The sequence below is a fragment of the Pipistrellus kuhlii genome, unplaced genomic scaffold (genome assembly GCF_014108245.1).
Source record: "Pipistrellus kuhlii isolate mPipKuh1 unplaced genomic scaffold, mPipKuh1.p scaffold_m20_p_2, whole genome shotgun sequence".
Classification (NCBI taxonomy): Eukaryota; Metazoa; Chordata; class Mammalia; order Chiroptera; family Vespertilionidae; genus Pipistrellus; species Pipistrellus kuhlii.
The window spans coordinates 25,976,298-25,992,368 of record NW_023425515.1 but is presented as its reverse complement, the minus strand read 5'-3'; the positions used below and the strand labels follow the sequence as shown (position 1 = coordinate 25,992,368).

The 16,071-nt window shown below is 35.9% G+C and overlaps 1 protein-coding gene across 1 annotated transcript in view; it reads right to left on the bottom strand.

Moving 5' to 3' along the window:
* Positions 1-2,839: 2,839 nt before the first annotated feature.
* The window catches only part of SEC62 (SEC62 homolog, preprotein translocation factor), a 29,675-nt gene continuing 16,443 nt past the window's right edge, over positions 2,840-16,071 (bottom strand). Inside the window, exons 4-8 of the mRNA XM_036444498.2 lie at positions 15,597-15,801; positions 15,281-15,373; positions 11,062-11,122; positions 8,144-8,263; positions 2,840-4,052 (exon numbers count right to left, since the gene is read on the bottom strand). Coding sequence (XP_036300391.1) covers positions 3,574-4,052; positions 8,144-8,263; positions 11,062-11,122; positions 15,281-15,373; positions 15,597-15,801 — 958 coding nt within the window. The 3' untranslated portion in view covers positions 2,840-3,573. The remainder of the gene's footprint in view (positions 4,053-8,143; positions 8,264-11,061; positions 11,123-15,280; positions 15,374-15,596; positions 15,802-16,071) is intronic.

The window sequence follows — 16,071 nt, the reverse complement described above, 5'->3', positions numbered from 1 at the left end:
AATATTGTTGAAAAAGTAAAAGCAAACTACCACACACAATTAGGAACGAAGTATTTACTTTCAGAGTGGATATTTAAAATGTTCCAGAAATACTGGAGCACGCATGAGCAATAAATTCTATTCTGTAGGTATGTCACAGCTTTATAATAAAGTACAGTCAATTCTCATTATTCGTGGATTCGGATTGCAAGTTTGCCCACTCTAAAATGTTTTGTGTGCTTTCATGGTCATGTGTAGTGGTGAGAAATTTGACTTGCCCAATGCCTATGTTCCCAAGTTGAGGCTGACAAGGTGACATACCCTTTTCTTGTTCCAGCTCATTTTAACCATGTCCTTAGCTCTATTTAGTGCTGGTGTTAGTTTTTTATTTATTTATTTAATATATATATTTTTATTGATTTTTTACAGAGAGGAAGGGAGAGGGAGTTAGAAACATTGATGAGAAACATCCATCAGTTGCCTCCTGCACACCCCCTACCAGGGATGTGTCCACAACCAAGGTACATGCCCTTGATTGGAATCGAACCTGGGACCCTTCAGTCCGCAGGCCAATGCTCCATCCACTGAGCCAAACCAGTCAAGGCTGGTGTTAGTTTTTGTTGTCATTTTTTATGATCTTGCAGCTTAAAATGGCCCTTCAATGTAGTGCTGTCTAGTATTTCTAATGAATAAAGGCTGTGAAATGCCTTATGCAGAAAACACACAAATTATATAAGCTTTGCCCAGGCATGAAGTTATAGTGCTATTGACCATGAGTTCAACATTAATAAATCAATAGGAAAGACACCTTGAGTTTATTATTGGCTAATGAAAATGTGACCAGATGCTCACAGAACAATAGCCTGGGGAAGTATTTGTTAATTGCATTTTGGTGGTGACTTTACAGAACTAACCTACCACTAATGACAATCAACTGTACTTGTTATTTTCCAGTTCCTAATAAAGATTAAAAAAAAAATCAATTTACAGAAGATAGATCATTTTTCTATAGTTGGCAGCTAGTAATATAAAATCAGAAAGGGGAGAAATATTAAAAACCATCACCACTGCAAACTAAAGAAATCAATAGAGGTAAAAAGAAAAACAATGTATTTAACAAAATGCACTGTTCTTATGTGGACTCCGCTGGTGAAGTCAATCCTGCTTAGTGAGGCCTATTTATACTCCCTCCACAATAAATCAATCCTACATGATCCCAAAGCTTCACGCCTTAGACTTTTCATAGCATGGCAAACCTCAAGTTCTTTTTTAAAAAATCACCATTTCATTGGCTAATGTAAATAGTTCTCCATGCTCTGGCATAAGAATATTTAATATTAGCCAACAAAGACAGCCACCTACTCTGAGGGTATAACAGTGGCAGCCTTTTGATTTTTATATTTGTTTAAAGGATACAACCTTAAACAGTAAGACACCAAGCTGAAATTTCTAACTCGCTTTCTAACAAAGAATGACATTTCCCCCAGGGACCCACCAGATATTTATAAAAATTTATAGTAACATTTTGTAGGAACATAAACATTATTAAGAATCTGACTTTCCTGCCATGCAACAAAGGTTTTTAAGAGGAGATATAATGCATATATTATAAAGAGATTTAAGATAAATATTGAGTATTGTCATAGTAGTAAAGGTTATTTTTATTTCTGAAAAAAAACTTTTGGTACCATTACCACAACCCAAAATAGTATTAATGCTACTGGTAGTTAAGAAGTTCAGAAGTATAATTATGCATCTCTTACTGCGGAAATTATGGAGAGCTCTGAAAATGTGAGGAGAAAACGCCCACTTAAATCAATAAATATTTACTAGGAGAAAACTTAAAATGACTGCAGCCTTGATAGTTACATTAATACCAACCAACCACACTTCTGTCTACTTTCAAGAAGTATTAAAAAGCTTAAAAAAGCCGGGACCGGTTTAGCTCAGTGGATAGAGCGTCAGCCTGCGGACTGAAAGGTCCCGGGTTCGATTCCGGTCAAGGGTATGTACCTTGGTTGCGGGCACATCCCCAGTAGGGGGTGTGCAAAGAGGCAGCTGGTCGATGTTTCTCTTTCATCGACGTTTCTAACTCTCTGTCCCTCTCAATTCCTCTCTGTGTAAAATCAATAAAATATATTAAAAATAAAAAAAAAAGCTTAAAAAAAGGCAATAAAGCTATGTGTAATAAAATGTGTCAGTTCACAGGAAGTATATTTTTTCACAATAGAAAAATTTAATATCTTTAAACACTTAGATGGAAACAGGCTAAAGAAAAATCAAGACCTACACACTCCACCTATTTAAAGTATAAAGCAAAATGCTCTCAACTGTGATTGAAGGAAAATAATTTGATGTTCATTATCAGTTTGTAAGAGTATAACTCCAAGGAATGATTATGCTTATAAATTCAAGATTTTCCCAAAGATTTGTAACTAAGATATGCAAGATACAAAATCAAACTGCAAAACTAGTTCAAAGCAATTAGTCCAATGGTTTTTTTATGTTTTCTTGTATGCTCTTTATTTTAAATTGATAATTTAGAACAGTGAATTATCTTTCATAGCAGTGCCTCCAGGTCTGATAATACAGTACCCACTTCAGAATGTAGAGATTTAAGATAAATCAAAATGAACATTAAGGCGTACAAACAGCTAATTTAAGTCTGTTCTTATTTAATAAGGATTGTTTTAACTCATTCAAATACATGGAATGTTGGCACAAAACTTGAAGCTGCTGTAGAAAGATCACAGATGTTCTGAGGGTTATTGGAACTTCCATTTCTCTAAAAACATACCCTTAAATGGTCTTAATTTTACAAATTTAAGTGTTAGGAAAATGTCTAAATAATAAGTAACAATTAAAATAAAATGTTTATTTGTAAATTATATACAGAATACATTTTACTTTACGACAAGGAAATGGGGAGAAGAGCCATCACCTCCTACCCAGCGCTGCTTGCTTTCTCTGTTGGAGATAGCCACCCTCTCTGAATCCGATGTACAAACCAGTCTGGATTTCCTAAGCTGGAAAAGGAGAATTTGTAGCTAAACTGCCAGTGCTGTTTCAGTATACTAGTTGGCTTTTTCCACAGAATGCTTTTGAACCCTGTTAACTCAGAATCCTAGAAATTTCCTGATGTAATTTTATAATCAACAAAAGTTAACTGTCAAAAACAGTGAGTTTAAGCATTTCATCTCAATGAAACTGTGAAATGGCTACATAACTGCACATAATCTGAAATTTTATTTTCTTTTTTACCCACTTAATTATTTTGATTAGTCTAACAGTAAAAAGCCACACAACTATCAAAAATGCCATTAATCTAAATGTCATTGTGGAAAGTGCACCTTTGACAACTATCAAAATTAATGAGATCAATGTACTGTAAAATTATCAAAAAGATAAAACTTATAAATGGCTTTTGACTGTACCAATATTCTATGAAATGAAGGACTGAATAGTCCCTGGATGACAAATACATTTCAGTAAGTGGACTTAAAGAATACTACAAATATCAGTTATGCATTATGATGATCAGCCAACATAGAAAATCCAACCTCTTGCACTTTTTTAGTCCCCAAATTAGGCAGATTATGATTTTTCATGTAAAGATTTAGTTGTTTCTCCATCATTATCTTCTTCTTCTTCTTCTTCTTCTTCTTCACAATCACCATCTGTTTGTTGTTCCAATTCCTCTTTTGTGATCATTTCAAAATCATTCCCATTTCCACTACTGTGTTGGGATCGGTCATCCTCCCTCCTGTCACTGTCTGTGTCAGAATGCCGTTCTCCACCTGAGCCTTCTGTTCCAGGATTTCCTGGTCCTACTTTCCCCTCCTCCTCTTCCTTTTTCTCACTGTCTGACTTCTCCTCACTGTCGGACTTCTGCTGCTTTTTGGTTTCAGACTTTTCATCTTTCTTTAAGTCTGCTTTTGGTCCTTTATATTCGTGTGTGTACAGAGGCCTGAAGGAATCAATGAAGCCCACATCAGCAGTCAGATTTGGCAAGAACCAAAAGTGGTGCCTTCCTCCAGTTATGAGCCAAATGATGAGAAATAGAATGCAACGAGCTGTGGGAGAAAAATTTCTCTAATTAAATAATTCAAACATTGACTGACAGCAGGGAAAAGTTATTAAGATAAAACTGAGAAGACATTCAGAGTGTTATTATTTGCACCTGACATGTACCCTAGATTCAATTAAACAATTAAATTCTGATTAGTTTAGCAGCTATCACAGTATTCTAGGCACAGAACATTCTGTTCTGAACTTGAGGGCAAAATGCTACATGCCATTCAAAAAGTTACTTCTATGTCTTTTCCAGATGGGTGCTGTTTCTTATGGTTTATGCAATTTGCTATGTTATAGTTTAAGAAGCACAACCATCAGTTGCACAGTAATTATGGACAAGAACATGGTATAAGAAAAAGAAAATAAATGTGAGTAAGGAATGAAGGTATTTAAGAAGTCTCTAAAAAGGAAAAAGCAGGGCTGCACAATGACTTCCCTAGACTTTAAGTACTTCAGCAATTCTCCATAAAAAAATTAAAAATTATACTTTTATGTCCATATTGGCATAAATACAAATATAATATTGCATAGATTCATTATTATACATATGTATACATATTATTACTTCTGATTTAAAAAAAAATGAAAACATTGAATTCAAGGCCACCTGCCTACTCTGTCTACAGCACATGTGTCAAACACAAGGCCCGCGGGCCAAATCCGTCCCGCCAGGCCTTGCAATGTGGCCCGCACCGCGCTGTCATCACTGCACTCTGCTGCGTTTCCATCACAATGACAGTTTATGACTGTTCAGTAAACCATTCGGCCCGCGATTTAGGCTGGATTTTAGATTTTGGCCCCTTCTCTGATTGAGTTCGACACCCCTACAGACAATAATATCACTATTTTCATCTAAGCCCTAAAAAAAGCTCATGTATGCTTCTTCCATTATTTTGCTTTGGATAAATTAAAAAAAAAAAAATGGCTTTAGCTGCCTTGACTTTTATGCAGTGGTAATTTCTTTTCTTTTCTTTATATATATATATGATTTCAGATAGAAAGGAGAGAGAGAGAGAGAGAGAAACATCAATGATGAGGGCAAATCATTGTTCAGCTGCCTCCTGCACATCCCTCTACTGGGGATCGAGCCTGAAACCCAAGCATGTGCCTTTGACTGGTATCAAATCTGGGATCCTTCAGTTCGCAGGCCGATACTTTATTCACTGAGCCAAACCAGCTAGGCAGTAATTTCTATTTTCACAAAAGAATATAAATATTCTAAAAGACTGTGCTACAAACAGAAAAGGCAAATATGTTGGAAATTATGATTTAAGAATAAATTTTAGTAATAAAAAAATAATGAACATCTTTTAAGAAGGCTTGTACACAATTTTTTCTCCAAATATAATTATGATGCTATGATAGGCTTTATAGGGTTGTAAGACAGATGGTTCACAGTATGAAATTTTCCTTCAAATCCAAGAAAAAGCAATATAGATATAGCACAAATAAAATCTAAGTTCTCACCATATCTAAACTGGGCATAGCAGAATTCTAACATGTGTTATGGTTTTTCTCTATGTGACCTCAAATTACTAGGGTCAAAAGGAGAAGACTAATGGAAAAATCACTGTCACATATATTGTCATAGTGTTTCTAACACTAAGATGGACACATTTAGAAAATTGCAAAAGGTCTTATTTTAAATGGTTTGGAATTGTATTTTCTAACAAAAACAACAAAATGTTGGGTTTATTTCCTGGTTTAATTCACAAGATTATTTAATACATCCTATTTAAATCCATAGTATATTTAAAATAAAAAATTATAGAAAATACACTGAAGAAACATTATTTTATAGTCTCTTTAAAAAAATATGTTTACTGATTTCAGAGAGAGTATGAGAGAGGGAGAGAGATAAAAGCATCAATGATGAGAGAGAATCATTGATCAGCTGCATCCTGCACGTTTCCTACTAGGGATCGAGCCCACAACCAAGGCATGTGCCCTAACTGGGAATTGAACTGGTTCATAGGTAGATACTCGACCACTGAGACACATCAGCCAGGCAAGAAACAGTATTTTAAAATGCAAAACGAGCCGAAACCGGTTTGGCTCAGTGGTAGAGCGTCGGTCTGTGGACTGAAAGGTCCCGGGTTCGATTCCGGTCAAGGGCATGTAACTTGGTTGCAGGTACATCCCCGGTGGGGGGTGTGCAGGAGGCACCTGGTCGATGTTTCTCTCTCATCAACGTTTCAAGCTCTCTCTCTCTCTCCCTTCCTCTCTGTAAAAAAATCAATAAAATATATTAAAAAAAAATAAAAAAAATGCAAAACGACATAATCATCATCAATTATTGTGAATAGTGGTTTAAGTAAAAGATAAGCAAGTGGCCCTGGCCAGTGTGGCTCAGTTGGTTAATGCATTGTCCCATGCACCCAAGAATCGCTGGTTCAATTCTTGGTCAGCATGAACTCAGGTTGCAGTTTTGGGGGCTCATACGGGAGGCAACCGATCAATGTGTCTCTCTCACATTGATATTTTTCTTTTCTTTTTTCCTTTCTCTCTCTGCTCCCTCTACCTGCCCACCCACCCCGCGCTCCCTTCCTCTTTCTCTCTCTCTAAAACAAACAACTCCTCCTGTGAGGATTAAAAAAATAAAATGATAACCAAGTGGATTAATTCTACTCAGTGGAGTTAAACCTTTGCTGAAAATTTTCAAAGGCTTCTCAATTTTCAAGGGTTTGAGAATAGTGCCAGAAGACACCATTTGATTATATCTAATGTCAGATTAAAGTTATGGCTTCTCATTCTTGATACACTACCACTATTTACTGCTTCACAGTATGTCTTGGTCTACAAATGTGCTGTATTACATGCAAAGCATCAGGGGATTTTCTCAAAGTGACTAAGCTAGAGGAAGGAAAAAAATGAAAGGCGGGTGGAAAGGCTTCACACAGTCAGAGATCTGATAGAAAAGAGGCCTGTAAACCCACTTGAGCGAAGACACTAGCTGAGCTCCTGGGCCCATGGATGGAGGCACCAACTCAAAACTTATCTTGATGTCTAGGATGAAGGCATATACAGAAGGAAATTGCTTAGGGCTGTAGGAGTAATGCTTTATAAACGTAAGAGTCTATAATTATCATAGAACCTCAGAATAACTTGCACTCACTTCAGATACTCTTGGTCAAATTATGTCCTCTAACAATAGGTACTAGATCAATAATGTGGGTATTGTTTTTAATTTTTATACAGAAGTACTCCTATATGTCTTGGTGGAAAAGCTGATTTATCAGTTGGAAAAAATAATCAGAAATCAGTACCACATGCTAACATAAACTCAAGCATATCAAACTCCGTTTAGACTAGGGGTGTCGAACTCAATCAGAGAAGGGGCCAAAATCTAAAATCCAGCCTAAATCGCGGGCCGAATGGTTTACTGAACAGTCATAAACTGTCATTGTGATGGAAACGCAGCAGAGTGCAGTGATGACAGCGCGGTGCGGGCCACATTGCAAGGCCTGGCGGGACGGATTTGGCCCGCGGGCCTTGTGTTTGACACATGTGCTCTAGATGGTTCAAGAATTATATATAAGTAAAAAATCACTAGATAACTTTGAATAAACTAAGAAAAATTCCTTTCCCAAAGCAAAAAATTAAATTAGACCTGCCCACCCAGTGTCAGAAAATCTTCAAAGACTAGGATTTTAAGTGAAATAATGTTTGTTGAATTTTTTTCATGGTAAGTAACATGCTCATTGTAAAAAATACAGACAAGTGTAAAAAATACCATTAAAATCACTCATAACTATCACCATTATTTATAGTGATGTACATTTCCTTCCAGTCAAACCCTTCTTGGCACTGAGTGCTTTCATTTAAAAAAAAATCTTCCTAATTAAATAGACAAACCCCACTTCATTATTTTATTATAGTTTGATTACTAGTGATGAGCATTTTTCATGTATTTATTCATCACTTATTTTTAATATCCTCTTTTAAACTGGGTTTTCATATTGTTTTGTTTTTAGTTATGAAAGACATCCAGAAATGTAAAAAAAAAAAAAAATTATAACGCTCCAGACTACAGTTCTAAATACTCAATATCTACCTTGTTGAAGTCAGTTTTACTAGTAACAATACTTACCAATAGCAAGGAGAAGAATGCTGGCTACAAAACAGCCTGCACCCACACTGAGGTAATAAACACCCACTCTCATTTCTGCTGGCCAAAGAGGGAAAAGGGTGGCTGCTATCACTGCAATCACTGGAATAAGAAATGACAAAGTTACATAGATAACTTTTAGATTAAAATTTTAAATGGCACGATGATGTAACAGTGAATATATTTCGGGGGGGGGGGAGAAACTGAAACATAAATATATAAAAACTAGAGGCCCAGTGCACAAATTTGTAAACTGGGAGGGTTAGGGAGGGTCCCCCAGCCTGGACTGCACTCGCTTGCAGTCCAGGAACCCTCGGGGGATGTCCAACTGCTGACGTAGGCCTGCTCGCCACCAAAAGTTGGACATCCTTAACGCTGCCATGGAGGTGGGAGAGGCTCATGGCTGACAAGCGCCATTGGGTGCTGCGCTTGTCAGCCATGAGCCCGGCTTCTGCCTGAGTGGTGCTCCTGCCGTGCGAGTGCATGGACTGCCAGGGGCAGCTCCTGCGTTGAGCATCTACCCCCTGGGTCAGTGCACATCATAATGACCAGTTATTCCTCCGTTTGGTCGATTTGCTTATTAGCCTTTCATTATACAGGATATATTAAAAATTGCCATTTTTGTAGGTAAAATATGGTCAATTATCAACCATTTCCCATAATTCTGTTTAACATTTTAACTACTGTTCCTAAATTAGGTTAAGATTTTTCTACTATAAATTACATATAGTTAGAAAAAAAGTGCTGTCAAAAAATGCAAAATGGTTAGCTCCTTAAATGATCAATTGCTACTGTTCTCCAGCAATGTCTACTTTATTTTTGACTATATCTGTCTACTGAGCAGGGGAGCTTAAAAAAACAACCCAACAACAACAAAAAAATTCAATAGATCCTCTCTAGAAATTCTGATTCTGGGATGGAGCTCTGACAAATACAAATTGAAAAGGTCACCTTGTGGTGAACTTTTTGGAAAGTTAAGGAAAATTCCTACTTCTTTCCCAAATTGAAAAATTATAGTAGACCTATCCATCCTATGTGGGAAAATCTTTAGAGACAATATTTGTTGGATTTTTTTCATGATAACATATATGTGTATTTTAAAAATACAGACAAGTATAAAAAAATAACATACAAATCATAACTATCACCACTATTTATATTGAGGTGCATTCAGGTAGTGATACCAAAAAATGGTATTTAGGGAAACTGTATCGAAGTATTTGGTAGTTAGGGAAACTGTATACAAGTATTTCCAGTTTTTTTTTCTAAGTACAGTGGGACCACACTGAATAATTGTAAAAAATTAGAAGTCCGGTTATTAGGTTTTTAGAACAAAAAGATCAGGATTAAATTCTAGCTATATCATTTATAAGCTATGTAACCCTGGGCAAGTTATTTAACCCTGTTGAAGCTATTATAGATTATTTTATATTTAATACGTATCTGTTCCTATTTTTTAAGGTTTGCTATAAGGATGAAATGAAATAATGCATATAAAATATTTAGCAACATTATTAGTACTTAGTAGGTGATCAACAGCCATCAGATAGTTGGGTTGGAATTGAGTTTCAACTTTTTGAATGGAATCCTATGATACCTTATTGATCGACTGCTTTTTTCTTTTTACTTGTTAAATCATTCTCTCCCAGCCGACCCATGCCCCCACCCTGAATAACACATACCCATGGTCAAAAATCCACACAAATAAAAACAAAGCAAAAGGTATAAAGGGAGGTCTTCACACAATTCTTGGTTTACTCCCCAGAAGTTAATTAAGAGAGACTGCCTATATAAAATTAAATTTGCTACATGAAATTTTTTTCTACATAAATAAGCTTATACTAGTCTTACTCTTTTGCAATTTCTTTTTCATTTCATTGATTCTAGATATCTACCAGTACATTCTACCTAATTCTTTAAAAGCTGTATTGTATTCTAGTGAGCAGTTTCATCATTTTCCTTCTGAGTAATTTCCTACTGAAGAATATGAATTATTACTAGTTTTATCCTAGTATACTAACAGTTCAACAAATACCAAACTATATATAGATTTGTGCAACTGATTACAGCACAAGATAAATTAGTTGAGGTGTAATTGTTAGGTCAAAAGGTATAGGTATTTAAAATTTGAAAGATAGTTGCTAATTACCCTCCTAAATATAATCTGAGGGATTTGGATTTGAATAGATAACAGTGTCAATGCACATTTCTGAATAGACTCTCTGTGCAACTGTATTAAGAACAGCCATGGCCCCCGGCTGAGTGGCTTAGTTGCTTGGAGCATTGTCACATACACCAAAAGGTGGTGGGTTTGATCCTTGGTCAGGGTGCATATGGGAGACAACTGATTGATGTCTCTCTCTTTCACATCAATGTTTCTTTCGCTCTCTGTCTCTCTCCCCCTAAAAAAAAAAATCAATAAAAATACATCCTCGGATGAGGAGAGAAAAAAAAGAACAGCCATGGGATAAATTTTGAGAAGTAGAATAGCTGGGTCAGTGTATATACATTTAAAATCTGAAAAGGTATTATCAATTGTTGGAGAGTGTTGGTGCTTCCCATGAAGTTAGACTAACTTCATTAAGACTAGATATTATCAAACTCTGAAATTCTCTTAATTGCTGCTGCTTTACTTTATATTTATTATGAGAGTGATTAAATATCATTCATGATTTTTGGTCACGTATTTCTCTATCTTTGAGCTATCTTTATCATTTTTCTATCAGGCTGTTAATCTGTTAAATATCTTTGCTTTAATGTGTTGCAAATACTCTCTTCATTTTATCAGTTAGCATCTGACTTTAAAGTATATTTTAAAAAAATAACTTGTGTATTAAATATTTTTCTTTATGGCATCTGCATTTTTATTTTCCTTTCTGAATTTTAGAGACTGTACTTACCAAGAATTAGTCCCATGACAAAGGTTTTAAAGTGAACTGGGTCATAGATCCACACGAATACCTTAAGGAATCAAGAAACCACAGTGCTTTAAGTTTTATGGTCACATTAGAAAGTTAAGGTCAATTCTGTTTTAGGACTACAAGAGTAATTTCCAACCTCTTCACATTTGAGAACTGCTTTTTAAGTTAAATTTCAAACACCTTTCCCCTTAAGTAGTATTTTGTTTTGTTTTTGTCTCCTGTAAGAACATTGTTTAAAAAAAACTATAAATTCTGTAATGCATTTAAGTAAATTTCTACATACTTACATGCTTTTAATAATTTGTTCATGTGTGTAAACTATTACTTACTCAACCTGAAGACCAAAAATTTACCTTTTTTTCTTTAATATAATTATGTATACTGGCATGAGCAGAATAGTCTAGGTTAAGAGCACAGTTAAATAGATTCCAGCCATGCTCTAGCACAGATCTGGCAGCTCTCAACCCCACCCTCTTCTTTCCCATGGATAAGATACTAAAAACCATTATTAAAATATCATGCTTAGGGAACATAAAGATGCTATGACCCCCTGTAATAATTTCATTGCCTACTTTCCCAGGGAAGGTCTGTGCCCATACACTGGAAACCACTGCTTTAAAGATTAATTTACTTTATAGAACAGAAACTGACTTCATTCAGAACAATCAAACTCTGCATAATCATATCCACAAAACTCCTAGATTTCTCTCTTAATTTCTATAAACAACAATACTCCTTCCATTTCCTGGTTGTATTTTGACCAGAACTCTGGTACTGTCTTTCGATTTGGTTCTACTTTTCTTGAATGGGACACTGGGGATTCCATTCTTCTTTTCTTTAACTCTGCACATTTCCCCTGGGAATCAGATCCAGACATCACTTCTGCCAGTTAGAATTCTAAAAAACAATTTTTAAGACATTTCCCACCTCTGTACGTTCGAAAGCATGATTCTTTCCTACATCTTTCTACAGAATAAAATCTAGCTTTTTCAGGAATACATTTGCTCAAACTACTTCATTTGCCTAACAGGTTTATAACACCTTCCTGGTACACCTGGTAATGTGCTAATCATCCTTCAAGGCTCAGCTCAAGTGTTTAGGATCTTCAGAACTACCTTATGCTCTTGATTACAGTAACTATCTCTCATCTGTACTCTCACATCATTACACTTAATACACTGTAACACAGTACCATGTTTCAAAGTTTGTACATTTGCTAGACAATAAGAGCATCTAAGAAGAGAATATGTATCATACTATTCCTAGAAATCTATAAAAAATATTTTGAGCTGGGCCCTCCCTGGAGAAGAAACCTGGGTTCTCCAAGATATGTGATCAGTGCCAGGGCCTCGCCAGCAGGAGAGGGGATCCCAAGGCGTGGAGGCCACGGGGGCATAGGATACCAAAGAGACAGAACTGAACCTCACATCACCCTTTTTGGCCCCGGAGAATTGCTGGTTAGCCAGAGACTGGTAAGATTCCTCAGAGAAGGAACAACCTAAGACAGGCACAGTTGCAGAGGGCATCAGGAGAGAACTTGGGGGTCACAAAGGTGGGGCACAGATCCTTACACCGGCCCCCCCCAACTTTGCAGGGGCCTGAACCCCTTCTGAGAGAGGTCTCCTGTCCCCATGGCTGGCTGCTTTGCTTTCCATGCCCAGCTCAAATCGGGACCTAGGCAACAGAGACTTGGCCGACAGCAGATGCCATCTCACTGCAACAAGACTTGTTTGAGCTGTCTTGTACCCATGGTGTGGGGAAGTGGGTTTTTGATATCCAAGAATGCTCAGGGCCTACTCAAGAAGGCAAATAATCCTTTCCACTAATATACACAGGGTAAAATAAGATTGTTGTTAGAGTGTTGAGTTTGACAGAAGAATAGTAGTCAAGTTTTCAGAGTAATTTAAATTGGCTAATTGAAACAAGCGAATATTCTAGAAAAACTGAATATACTGTACCAAAAGCTGTTTTAAAGTGTTAACAAAAATTGTGATTGCCAATTTATCTCATGGTAAAATTGCATAACATGTAATGAACCTAAAGCAGTCATATTTTAGAGCAAAAAATTAATATGTAAAAGCTATCAAGACTACACTATAGAATTCCCCAAAGCCTCCTAATATTTACATTTAAAAAAGGGGGGTGATAGAAGAATATCATGTAAGGAAAAATGTCCTATTAAGTAAATTACATCTAGAAAATTTGTACTTTAGAAAATTAAGTTTCATTTGTAATGCTAACAGCAAGAAAGCCATGAAAAAAAATACATGGTGTCAAAATAAGCCAGAGGAAAATCATTTGGGCAAAAAAATGAAAAAGGATCCCAAGTCAAATTTATAGAAAATATTCCTTTACTAACTTTTGGTCGAGAATATGTTTGTATATTTTCAGAAAATAACTCCAAGACCACGTGGATTCCTGCAATAGAGTGGAATTGACAAATGCTCCAGCCATGAAGACAGAAGAGAAACAGTCCAGAGATGGAAGACGCTGACACCGTCTCGCCATACTAGCAGCCAGAAGCTGTGCTCCGCTGAAGGATGCCCAAGACGACCAAACCAGAGACGGTCGGACCTGCATCACTACCATTTGTCCACCACCCAGAACTGAAATATCACTGCTGACATGTACACACAAGGAGACGTTCGACATTGAAATTGGGACTCAAAAGAACTGCTGACCTAGAAAAAAACTCACTACAGACTGATTCATTTGCCTCTCAGCAAGTAACCATTACGGCTTGTCTCATTTTTGGTTCTTGTAAGTGTATTTCTTGTATCACATGATCTTATTCATCTAAGGAAAATAATGAACAACATAAACTGAAGAACAAAAACAGACCTAGTGACAGGGAAGCATCAATCAGACTGTCAAACCTCAGAGAGAAGGCATGGGAAGGTAGAGAAAAGGAGGAGAGATCAACCAAAGGACTTGTATAAGCCTAACTAGTGGTCATGGGGGGTAGGGGCATACGTGGGGAGGGGTTTGGGATGGGAATAGGGGGATGAGGGCAATTATGTGATACCATAACCAATAAAGGAAAAAAAAAATAAAAAATAAAAAAAAAAAATATATATATATATATATATATATATATATATATATATATATATATATATATTTGGCATAAAGCCAATGCTTGATGTGTGGTCTTCAATTATGTGTGTGACTCTTAAGCATGGGTTCACATCAGAATCACCCTGGAGACATTACAGAACCAGACACACACACACACACACACACACACACACACACACATACACACACACACATACACACACACAGATTCTCATGCAACTGTGTCTGAAATGAGCCTAGGGCACATATTTTCTGAAAAGGTTTCCTAGAATTTCAAACTCATAACCACCAGAATCACTACTTCTACTTTGCACATTCTAATTTTGTATTAGGTATAGGAAGAAGAGCTAGATCTTGAAATTCACAACAATTCAATGGCCAGAATATAACTAATACTTTTGTATTAGTTTAATGACTAAATTAACCATTCTGCTCTTTTCCCTTTGATAGCAATGGAAATCCTGCATGTTTGGCTAAATGACCACCCAGTACAAAAAGAGAAGAAACTGCCAGCTTCCAGGAAGGTGTCCTTAAAGAGGACACAGGTCTCTCATTTTCTTTCCCTCCTTTGGATGCAGCTACAAGGTTGGCAGTCATTTGAGACCATGAGGGAATTATCCTTCACATGGAAGGGAGAGTTCAGATCTACAATTATTTGTAGTGCTTATCCTTCAGATTTCCTTGATGATAGAGAAATAAGCATTTATTTTAAATAACTGTCATTTCAGGTTTCCTATCACTCATACACAGCTGAACCTAATTCTAACTGATTTTTCATAAATTTTATGTCTTAATTCAGATAAATTATTGATTTTTAAAATATGTTTTTTATTGATTTTAGAGGGGGGGGGAAGAGCGAGAAAGAGAGAAACATCCAGCAGTTGCCTCCTGTACATGCTCTGACTGGTGATTGAACCCGCCTGCCTTTGGTATATGGATGATGCTCCAACACAGAGTCACACTGGCTAGGGCCAGATAAATTATTGATTTTTAAAGAGAGTAAATTTTATATCTACATGGTTAGATTTATCTAAATTATTTTCTTAGCGAAAGCATTAAAGATAATTCTAAATTTTCCTATGGAAAACTGGATTTCTACTTATCAACTAGATACTCTCACCTCATTTCCATCCAGGAAAACTTGATCATCATGTGGCTCGAGCTTGAATTTTTTCTTAGTTTCCTTCTTTTTGGGAGTTCCTGGAGCTTCCTCCTATTAAAACACAAGTTAAATAAAAGAAAAAGCACTTACAAACAAGCAAACAGCACTATGGCATTCACGTAGTAAAGAAATCTTAATCTTTAAGATACAGAAGTAAAAATTCTCAACCATGGTATTTATAAAAACCCGAATATGCTTATCTTAAATGGTTGTTACATAGTATTTCAAGATTGCTCATATGCCAGTAATCCTGTGTTTACTTAAATGAAATCACCTTTTTGGATTCTTCCTTTTCACCATCTTTTTTTTTCTCTTTTTCCTTTTTGGTCTTTTCATCCTTTAGATTTTCTTTCTTGCTCTTTTTATCTTCTTCTTTTCCACTTTCAGCTTTTCCTTTTTCTTTTTCTTTTTTAATGTCTTTATCATACTTCATTTTCATTACTTTTAGTGCCCGATGAAAAAACTGTTTCTTTAAAAGCCTTTAGAAAAAAAGGTATGACAATTATAAGATACAGACTGAAAAGCAAAAATATCAAGACCTAAATAAAATGAGCAAGGGAAGACATACATTGGCAACTCATAGAGAAATTACAATTAGCAACCCCACCTCTAATTAAAAAAACAAAACAAAAAAACACTGTATAGTCAATCTGAGTATATAAAAGTTGTCAATCTAATTTTCATTTTTTTAACTAGATAATTTAGACACAAGATTATATAGGTTTGGAATTATCCTTATGAAATTTCTC